The sequence below is a fragment of the Ananas comosus genome, linkage group 22 (genome assembly GCF_001540865.1).
Source record: "Ananas comosus cultivar F153 linkage group 22, ASM154086v1, whole genome shotgun sequence".
Taxonomy (NCBI): domain Eukaryota; kingdom Viridiplantae; phylum Streptophyta; class Magnoliopsida; order Poales; family Bromeliaceae; genus Ananas; species Ananas comosus.
The window spans coordinates 7,950,361-7,960,183 of NC_033642.1; the positions used below are offsets into that span (position 1 = coordinate 7,950,361).

The 9,823-nt window shown below is 40.0% G+C and overlaps 3 protein-coding genes across 4 annotated transcripts; 1 reads left to right on the plus strand and 2 right to left on the minus strand.

Moving 5' to 3' along the window:
• Positions 251-2,264, minus strand: LOC109727705. 2 transcript variants are annotated; one of them, XM_020257888.1, is made up of 4 exons: positions 2,043-2,264; positions 1,878-1,972; positions 1,553-1,804; positions 251-682 (listed from the first exon to the last, which is right to left on the minus strand). In XM_020257888.1, the coding sequence occupies exons 1-4, from the start codon at positions 2,161-2,163 to the stop codon at positions 521-523; spliced, it is 630 nt and encodes a 209-aa protein (XP_020113477.1). In that variant the 5' UTR covers positions 2,164-2,264; the 3' UTR covers positions 251-520. The 2 variants fall into 2 exon arrangements, with proteins under 2 accessions (XP_020113477.1, XP_020113476.1); XM_020257887.1 differs by having other exon boundaries at positions 2,040-2,263.
• LOC109726921 (DDB1- and CUL4-associated factor 8-like) lies at positions 2,860-6,205 on the minus strand. The gene is made up of 4 exons (XM_020256739.1): positions 6,020-6,205; positions 4,921-5,316; positions 4,006-4,644; positions 2,860-3,558 (listed from the first exon to the last, which is right to left on the minus strand). Exons 1-4 carry the CDS (start codon positions 6,137-6,139, stop codon positions 3,241-3,243), a joined length of 1,473 nt encoding a protein of 490 aa, XP_020112328.1. The 5' UTR covers positions 6,140-6,205; the 3' UTR covers positions 2,860-3,240.
• Positions 7,157-9,742, plus strand: LOC109726920 (serine/arginine-rich splicing factor SR45a-like). Its single transcript, XM_020256738.1, has 6 exons — positions 7,157-7,270; positions 7,382-7,401; positions 8,371-8,502; positions 8,599-8,698; positions 9,055-9,204; positions 9,290-9,742. The coding sequence occupies exons 1-6, from the start codon at positions 7,268-7,270 to the stop codon at positions 9,431-9,433; spliced, it is 549 nt and encodes a 182-aa protein (XP_020112327.1). The 5' UTR covers positions 7,157-7,267; the 3' UTR covers positions 9,434-9,742.

Here is a 9,823-nt window from a genome sequence, read left to right on the forward strand (position 1 = left end):
TTTGTTTCCCTTTTTTTGGGTGGGGGGTGAGTTTTGCGGCAGTACTTCCATTACATCAAAATAACTTTTGGAGGAGAAGGATGACAAAAACAATCTAAGCCGAAGGGAGATCAGAATAGAGCATTCCCTTTAAAAAGTAAATGATGGAAAACTATAACCATTCCGGTCATGAACACTATTATTATAAATACAAAAGGGCCACCGATATTTTCATTTTATGCTCATTTCACTAGGTCTTCTAGCTTAAGAATGAAATCATAAAACAAATGCTGAATCCATTCATTCCGGCGCAGGCCGGAGCAAACACAAGTATGTTAAATCTTGATACGCTGATCTAATTACTAAACAGGCGAACTGAGTTTGTATCTCATATGAGAGTATATGCACTACCAAGAGTACTACCGTATATACATCCCTTAAAACTCGTCAGAACCAACAATTTCAATATACCCTATGTAACAAACTTATTACAACTACAAACAAATGTGCAGATACCCTATATCAAACACTTGATTATTGCTCAAAGAATAGGAAAGATGTTATCACCATCGTCATCGTCAGAATCAGGGAAGGTGAAAGGGGTATCTCCTTTGGAGAGGAAACTTGGATTCACGTAGCAGTTCATCCCATGGAACAGATTCAGATTGTCCACCAGCTTATGGAACACATTGCACCCGCAGCACTGACCAACACGCGTATGAGAATGTTACAAAACAAGAACTTTTAGGTACAAATGCATAGAGACCACCTCAAATATAAACCATTGCACTGTTTTAGATAGCGGTCACTATAGCGGAATCACTATGCTACCGCTACACCATAACATTTAGAGCAATATTCAGCAGTGGGTTCCTACTGGCCGCTTTAGCGGCATTAAGCCCGCTATAGCGGGTGCTATAAAGTTCTATGCATCCAAAAGCTTGAAAATTGCAAATGGGTCAAAACGTCTTATCATGTCAGGTTTTAAAGTTAAATATAATGATCAAAATCCTGTAAATGCATTATAGATTTTATTGCTCTCTATCCTTTTGGTTTGCTGAATCATAATATTTTGGAAAACATAATGGTTAATTGTCTTTTCTTCAAAAATTGTATGTACTTTCTATAAGGAATATAAACATTATAGAGCTTTTTGCGAAACCCGCCATGAGTTTGTACTTTGTACCATCTATTATCCGCTTTCCACCCACAAATGTTATATACACGTTATCCGCTATTTGCAACCTCGGACCATTGTGAAATTAACGACCAAGACGACATATAAATAGCTTTTTAATTGACCCTCCATCAAATTTTCATCTGTTAGATTTGAGTTACTTCACTCAATTAAACGGAGGATTTTGTCAAAATTAACTGATCTATTAGCAATCAATTGGTCAGTATACAATCCATACTTTCTTCGTCTTAAAAGTATTCAAAACAGTGAAATTTCAACAGAATCACTTTAATTTAACAAAATTCCCAATTCAATTGAGTGTAGCTCAAATCAAAACAAACTAAAGTTGCGAATATTTCAAAATGACAAGGGGTGAGACAGAGGATTAGGGTTCACCTGAACGAAGACGGTGCCGTCGGTGTAGGCGTGGGGGTTGATGGCGCGCGTGGTGCGTTGGCCGCACACGTTGCACGTGAACGCCACGAGCATGCGGCGTCGCGGGGACTTGGTGAAGAGGGACCAGGGGAAGGTGGAGACGCGGCGATCGGCGAGATCCGATTCGGCGGGGATCGGAGGGCCCTCCATCCCCGATCCCGTGGTCCACCCTCTCCCCGTCGCCGCGCTCAGCACCAACCCCATCGCCGCATCCTATCACCAAAACCCTAGAATCAGATCCAAAACCCTAGAAGCCACACGAATCAGGTGAAGGAGCGGAGATTACCTTGGAGAAGGGGGAGATGGAGAAGCTAGGGTTGTGAATTGGCGCGAGGCTTGTGCTCTCGGCTTCGGAGTGGAGATTGTGATCATCCTCGCGATCTGAGAAGGGAATCACATGAGATCGATGCATCAAAGAGAGAGAGAGAGAGAGAGAGAGAGTAAGTACTACTGTTGGAAGAGGCGATGGGGAGGAGGGAGGGGGGGCGCCTCGAGAAGCTTCGCCTGGGGAAGAAGAGGGAGAGGTTAGAGGAGGAGGCGGAGATCGACGCGGAGGAGGCGATGGACTCCATGGATGGAACGGAGGGGAGGTCGAGGAGGAGGAGGAGGAGGACGATGAGGTGGATATTTTTGTGGAAGGGGAGGAGGAAGAAGACGAAGGCGAAGGAGAACGAAGCCCAATTTACGTGGTCATTATAAAGAGGGTGAGGTGGGAATGTTGAATACGGTTTGTTTGGAGTGGGCCGAATTGGGCCGGTCCGGGTCGGGCATTATGGGCCGGTTCGGCTTAGAAGTACTGGGCTTATCTGCTTGAGTTTTGGGCCTTGTGTGTTTTGCTTGGACAAAAAGCATCTCTTTGAGAAACCAACCCGGCCTAATAGGGATGCAAACGGGGCGGATGTGCATGTTTCATTTTTTGTTGAAAGGAAAAATCTCCCACCTCCCGCTCCATTTACTCGACAGATTCGAAACGAATTATATTTTTTTATATTTTTTGTTCCCACTAATCGCCCCATTCGGAGCGGATCGGGACGGGAGCTCCACCATCCCGGATCCATTTGAACTACAATGCACCAGCAACTCATCATCACATTTTCGAAGGAGGTGTTCACATATATTTTGTAGAGTATCGAAAAACAACATAAGTATCTCAAAATGTTACAAGAGCGCCGCACATGAAAATGTACATCGTAGAAATACTTCAACGCATCCGCCATATACCGTATAATACAGTTTACTCTACAACATAATTGCAAAGTATCCAAACATCTGCATAATTTTTTCACTTTGTTCAAAATTTTATCTCATCTTCGCAAGATTACAAACCAACCCTTCAATCTACAAACTGTATGAATCAAAAAAAAGCATTTGAATAAACAACCGAAACAGCTTTGTACATCAACCAGAAGAATGGTATAAAAACAAATAAAGAAACCCTACATTAAAGAAAAAAGGTGATCAATCATATTGTTCCTACGGTGTACGAAAGCTTAGAAGTATATCATTCTACTTGAGAGGCAGAGCAATGCCGAACGGTCGTTGAGGTACCTAAAATTCTCAAGAATTCTGTATATAGACCTTAAATGTAGGGCATTGTTCTTTATTGTAAATTATTTCACATTTGCAAACTTTTGACAGACCTTGCTATGTCAAGCAGCTCTGAAGTCATCTCGACTAATGTCATCAGGATTATCATTGTCGCAGTTACCACCACCATTGTCGCTGCCATTGTTATTATCTTGTTGGTCATCATTGCAATCGGCATCATCATCATAAATGCTCTCATCATCTTCATCATCGAAACTATCATCACCATCATCTTCATCATCATCGTCGTCCTCATCATCGTCGTCATCATCACTATACATGTCGGTATCGAATTCGTCATCGGCATAATTATCAGCTACCCAGAAAATGTCATCGTCGGTATCACTATCATCAAATGCAATCCAGTTGACAATTCCAACCTTTAGAAGAACAAAATATGGGGGGGAAAAAAAAATCAGATCCCATCCAAATGATGCATGATATTAACAACTATTTCTGAGAAAACTTGACAAATATCTTTTTACAATAAAATTCTCAGAAACAACCCAAAAATAAAGATTCTCCAAGGAAAAGAAGCAGGCAAATCATACCGACTTAAGCAAAAATAACAGGAGGAAGGAGAAAACAACCCACAAAAAAAAAGTAATTAAAATGCATGCTAATCACTTTAAATTCCAAAGGAACTACAAAAAACACGCTTTAACCATGTAATGATTTCTCATGAATATCCTCCCAATTTTGTATCAAATCCAATTGTGAGGCATCGGGTAGTTTAAAAACTTCAGTCGTAGTGGACGACAATGAGCGGAAGGAATTTCATGACAACAACAAAAGAAAGAAAAAGTTAGAAGTGATGAAGTGCATACCTCAGCCACCTCATCCAAATTTACCGGTGAAGCTGGTTCAGTTAAATTAGGAGTCCAAATTTTGATGTTACTCTCTATCCCACTAGTTGCAATCATAGAAGCAAAAGGATGGGGTTCGATACAGTTCACCACACTCTTATCTCCTTCCATTGCGCGCAAGAGCACCCCATCGCGCTTTCTCCAAATAAAAGCACGACCACAATCCGATCCACTGGCAACATACTCACAGTTGGGGCCCAAGAAGCTCACGCCCTTCACTGTTTCCATGTTTGTATGCCCTTTATAGACCTGATGGACGATATAATTATCTTGTAGTTGATCCCTTAAGAAAAGATGAATAGAATCACCAAAGTAAGAGACTAGGAGCTCGTTAGCGTCGGAGAAAGCCAAACCGGTTATCTCTGCACTTCCACCATCGGGAGGAGAAAAGTGATAAGTCGGGCAACCAGAATTTGGTGTATACTTGCGAATGTCGTAGATTCGAACCTTTTCGTCACTTCCCGCGACCGCAAAAACATTAGGGTCTCTTGGATCTATTGCGATGGCACGCAACCGAACAATGGGAGCATTATTTGTTACATCTTCAAGACATCTGCATACGAATAGTTTTTTCGCAACATGTTTTTTCCTCAGATCAAACTGCAAGAAACCAAAAAAAAAAAAACGCATCAGAATACACGTGACACAGAAGTTGCAAGAAGAAGAAGTCATACATACATACATACACACATACATATATATATATATATATATATATATATAGAGAGAGAGAGAGAGAGAGAGAGAGAGAGAGAGAGAGTCCAGCTAAGGTGCTTATATATAATACACACACAAGAATTAAAATTTTACAGGGGTACATAAGTAACTTGATTTTGCAAAGATATATGTCGAAGCCCCTAGACTAAGTTTACTCACGTGCATTACTGCACCATCTTCTCCACAACTATAAAAGTTGCATGGACTTCCTGGCTCAATAGCAATCTTGTGAGCTGGGCCCGCATGCTTAGCAAGCATTTTCGTAGATGCCGAGCCATCTTCCATTAAGATGTGCCCGCGTACCTCCCCATCAGCAGCACATGTAATCATTGTCCGGTCATCAGTATAAGGCATGAACCGTGCTTGAAATACATTACCAAAGTGTGCAGAATGGAATGACGACTTCATTAGTCCGTCTTCCCAATTCCACATAATCACCATTCTATCATCCGATCCCGACACAAGAATATCACCATCTGTACTAAAGCTAAGAGCATTTACGCAGCCTCTATGCTTTTTGAGCTTCTTAGTGATTCCTAAGCGCAATACAAGATCCTGTTCAGAAAAATAAGCTAGGTAAATTAGTGAAATTATAGGGCAAGGGAGATAAGTCGTGGATTAATAGCTATTCAAAAGAAAAAGGAAAAATTAAGAGCTGAAACTTCAGTAACACATCTGTCTTCTGGAAAAACACTTCATTTTCCAGTGGCCTCATTGAAGGGGAACTTTTTTTGCTTTTATCTGGGAAACTAAAATCATTATCGAGATCAAGCTTTAGCGCGAATATGAAATCGAGGTTAAAAACCCGGGTCGAAACTGAAACTCTAACTGTCAATATACATTCCTGGGCCCCTTTCTTAATAAATCAATCGTTTGGATAACATGGTAGGAGAGCAACTCTCAACCCCTTCTTTCATATGATCATGGGTTCAATCTCCACCTTCAACATTTAACATGTTAAATCTCCACATTATATGATGGATTAACTCCCCATCTCCCACGTCCCCTATCAATTCCACGAGCTTTCTATAAGCTACATTGGATTGCGTGCCAAACTAGAAGCAAATTTCCCCCCACCCCTAATCACTCCCACATATTCCCCTGGCACTTAGAAATCAAATTCGCAAATCGGAATAGCTTGTGCTTATCAATGGAGCTTATCTCAAAATCAATTCACAATCAAACTATGGCACCAAACAACAGAACAAACAAAGAATGGAGCTCTCGATTAGGGTTTTGGGGCAAAGCTCTCGCTCACCTCGGATGCCCTAGCGAGGTTGGAGAAGGATTTGGGGGCGAGGTCGCCCACCTCTCTTTGCCATAGGTTGAGTATGCTTTTAGCGCCGCTTCTGTTCTTCGTTCCGACCCTTTTTTTCATCTCGGCGATAGTGAGAGACGCTCTGCTCCTTCTTCGCCTTTTCCTTCTTGCGTTAAACGTGGTCCGGTTCGGTTTGTTGCTCGGTTTCTCTTTTCGTGCGCATTATATAGTAGGCCACTTGACCGGCGGACCCGGTAAAATGACTCTACCCGACCCGACCCGATAGGTCACATATTGTTATTGATACATTGAGGCCCCCCAACTATAGCTTATTATGAAAAAGATCCCTTATTTAAACTTCGTCAACTTTTTAAATAACTTTATAGGTTAAAAAAAATGTATTTACATTTACACACCATGCTAGATTGGTAAAAATGTAGAGACCCCCTCAATTATGGCCGATTATAAAATAGCCCTCTCAATTTTGATTTTTCTTGTTCAAATTTTCCTGAATATTTAATTTTTTAATAATTGAATAATTTTAGTAGATTAAATGAAACACTTCATTCAATTTATCAATTAATTTCATCAAGTTGTTGGTTTTAATTATTATTTTGGTAAATTGTAGAGGTATTAAATATAACAACTTTTTAATTTAATTAACTCCAATATTTTAATGAAAAAAATAAAAAAGGGAAAACTTCAAAAACCCCCCCTGTGGTTTCGTGCATTCTCACTTTGCTACCCTGTGGTTTAAAACGTATCAATTTGCCCCCCTGTGGTTTCGTTTTTATCTTTTTGTTATCAATTTTATTATTATTTTTTTTTAAAATCAGTGACAAAGTTAAAATTAAAGGATACTAAAGTGACTATTCGATAAATATAGATGGTTATCTGAAGTTTTTTGTATATAATTTAACGAAATATTAACGAAAAAGCTTCCGAAAAGATAAAAATAAAACCACAGGGGGCAAATTGATACGTTTTAAACTACAGGGTAGCAAAGTGAGAATGCACGAAACCACAGGGGGGGTTTTTGAAGTTTTCCCAATAAAAAAATCCGAACGAGGTAACCTATTTCAAATTTGATTGTTCTTCAAGGGGCTACACACATTTTTACCTTCCGTATATAATGCTCTGTCGCAACCCTATGTAGGGTTCTATTCTGCCCTATTTCCCTTGTTCGAACGTGAAAAGCCCTAGCAGCTTGATTCCGCCTCCTAGATCTCGCGCTTCTTCGAGCATCAAATGGTACGATCATCCTACGCCTCCCTCTTTTGATTCCTCATCTCGTTTGATTTGATCTTATAATCCTTGTTTTCTCCTATTTCTTATTGTTTCCTCGATCTCGTTTTGTCGCAGGCGGATTCCCCCCGGAAGAGGTAACGATTCTAATCCTCCCATTTTCTACGTTGATGATATATTTTCTGCGTGTTATTTGTTTTAGGTTGGCGATAATCTAGGGTTTTGATGAATTGGCTGATTATTGCGATTTAGGGATTATATCAAGCATCGATCTAGGGTTTTCTTGGTTTTGATGTTGCTTTACTGGATATCGTAGGGTTTTGGGTTGGCGACAATCTACGGTTTTGTGTAGCTCGATTGTTGCGATTTAGGGTTTAGATCAAGCATTGAAACTTATCTTATTTTGTGCAATTTCTCTTTCATATGATTCAGTTATTTGATGAAGAAAGTTGTGATATCTTGGGTTTGGTGATTGGAAGTACGAAGAGCTGATGTGATTTTGGCAAAAAATTTCCCACTTCTAAAATATTTACTATTACTTTTCCTATTCTCTATGTGGTGTTCTTGATAGTGGTATGTTGCTCTGTATATATATAATTAGGAGAATTTCCATATTTCTGATGATCTTTTTATATATGTTGAGTATGGGCCTGTGGCGGAGTGAGGATCTGACCCTAAGAGGGGGAGTGTGGTCGAAAAAGCAATAGGTTTAGTTTGCCATGGATCTATACACTAAAGGAAAAAAAAAAAAACTACCTTTCAGCGGAAATGAAGATTAATAAATTCGTGCACAAAAATGATTGAAGATACAGAAAAAATGAATTATGAGAAAGTAAAAGCTTTTAGACAATTTGTATCGTTTTAAGTTGACTGGATTCAATAGCTTTCTTAATGCTAAGATTTCCAAAGAATATGGATACATGTTTTAGCTATGGAGCAAAGCGAGTATTCAACAGTTATAAGTGATTTTAGTGGAGAGCAGCATTTTAGCACTATTGAAAAGGACCAGTCTTGCTATCAAAATATTTCAGCTGTTAATAGCTTTTAGGCGTTGGTAACTTCAATTTCTGGATTAATTTCTCTTTTTTTAACTTGGAATACTCCAGGTACTCGCGCTCCCCATCTCCTTATAGGGGTCGCTCTAGATCAAGATCGCTGTCCAGGGGCCGGTCTCCGTCAAGGTCGCGGTCTCCCATTCCTAGATCTCGGACACGGTCTCGATCTGGAAGTCGTGGCAGGTCACAAGCATATCCATAACTTCCGTGTTTCACCAACTGATAAATTCTGCTGATTGAATTACGAAATTGAACTTCTAATCTTTTTTGTGGCGGCAGGGCTGAGGCTGTGAATACTGGAAATACTCTCTATGTAACTGGTCTCTCCTCCAGAGTTACAGAAAGAGACCTTGAAGATCACTTTACGAAGGAAGGAAAGGTTTGTCTATGTGAAGCCCTTTTCCCTTTTTTCTTAAGGCACGGTCGTCTCACTGGAAATTCTGCTTAAGTATTGTCAAGCCGTTGGAGGAAGCACTAGTAGCTTCTTCATTGATGTTCTGAAATCCTCATCAACAGCTTTTGGCTACAGTATAAGAGGCTTCAACTTGGAGCTTCTACTTTTGGTGTTTGGAAGCTAATTTCAGCTTCATTCCATAGCAAGAGCTCTTTACTTTTTTTTAGGTCAAATGCTTTGTTGCTGCTTTTTAAAGTTGAGAAGCTATTTGAAAAGTTAGGCCAAAGCCGCCGAATAGGCACACGGACTGAAGCTTTGTTTATTGTTTTGATTCCTTTCAGGTTGTTGGATGCCATCTTGTTGTTGAACCCCGTACACGAGCTTCCCGCGGCTTTGCATTTGTGACTATGGACACCATTGAAGATGCGGAACGATGCATCAAATATCTCAACCAGTCTGTGTTGGAAGGCCGATATATCACTGTTGAAAAAGTACTTCTTTGTCTTTTAGTATTGGGTCTTAACTTATATTGTCTTGTTTTCTTTCTTTGACTTGGAGGTTTTTGGTTATATTCAGAAGACATTGCTCAAGCTATGTGCAGCAAATCAAGATGATGAGTTCATCGATTTCAACTTAAAGTCATTACAGCTTGATGAATGGACAGCCCTAGTCGGTTTACCATGCATCACATCAACTAAACATAGCAAATTTCCAACTTAACAACATCAGCTTTCACCTTCAACTCCCCACAACAACTAATCAACGGACATTACCAACTTTCTAGTCAAGCATATATGGTATCTTTTTAGCATTTATCAGATGACTCTCCTAGCAACTAGTTAGAGCTAGTGTTTCACAGTATTGAATTGATTTTTTTTAATTCTTAATTTGTAGTTTTTTCTCCTAACAGTTATTCAAAATTATTTTAGGCAGTAAATTATGGTTTAGTGTCCACCATCTCTTTTGCTATGTTTTTGGTTGATTGTGAGACTTGTGAAGAATTGTGGTTCTTGCTTTCTTTTTTTTTTCTCTCCGAAGAATGGGGCGGAGGCGGAGGCAGAGGCGGAAACGGCCGCCTCGCCTCTGCCCCTCACATACTCGTCCTCGTCC

Excerpts from the sequence above, each read along its gene's own strand:
- LOC109726921 (XM_020256739.1), bottom strand. The coding sequence starts at position 6,139 with ATGAAAAAAAGGGTCGGAACGAAGAACAGAAGCGGCGCTAAAAGCATA. Across the intron at positions 5,317-6,019 it reads ACCTCGCTAGGGCATCCGAG|GATCTTGTATTGCGCTTAGG; the intron begins GTGAGCGAGAGC and ends TTTTCTGAACAG. Across the intron at positions 3,559-4,005 it reads ATTTGGATGAGGTGGCTGAG|GTTGGAATTGTCAACTGGAT; the intron begins GTATGCACTTCA and ends GTTCTTCTAAAG.
- LOC109727705 (XM_020257887.1), bottom strand. The coding sequence starts at position 2,163 with ATGGAGTCCATCGCCTCCTCCGCGTCGATCTCCGCCTCCTCCTCTAAC. Across the intron at positions 1,973-2,039 it reads CATCGCCTCTTCCAACAGTA|ATCGCGAGGATGATCACAAT; the intron begins GTACTTACTCTC and ends TTCCCTTCTCAG. Across the intron at positions 683-1,552 it reads ACGGCACCGTCTTCGTTCAG|TGCTGCGGGTGCAATGTGTT; the intron begins GTGAACCCTAAT and ends CGTGTTGGTCAG.
- LOC109726920 (XM_020256738.1), top strand. Across the intron at positions 8,503-8,598 it reads CGATCTGGAAGTCGTGGCAG|GGCTGAGGCTGTGAATACTG; the intron begins GTCACAAGCATA and ends TTGTGGCGGCAG. Across the intron at positions 9,205-9,289 it reads GATATATCACTGTTGAAAAA|AAGACATTGCTCAAGCTATG; the intron begins GTACTTCTTTGT and ends GGTTATATTCAG.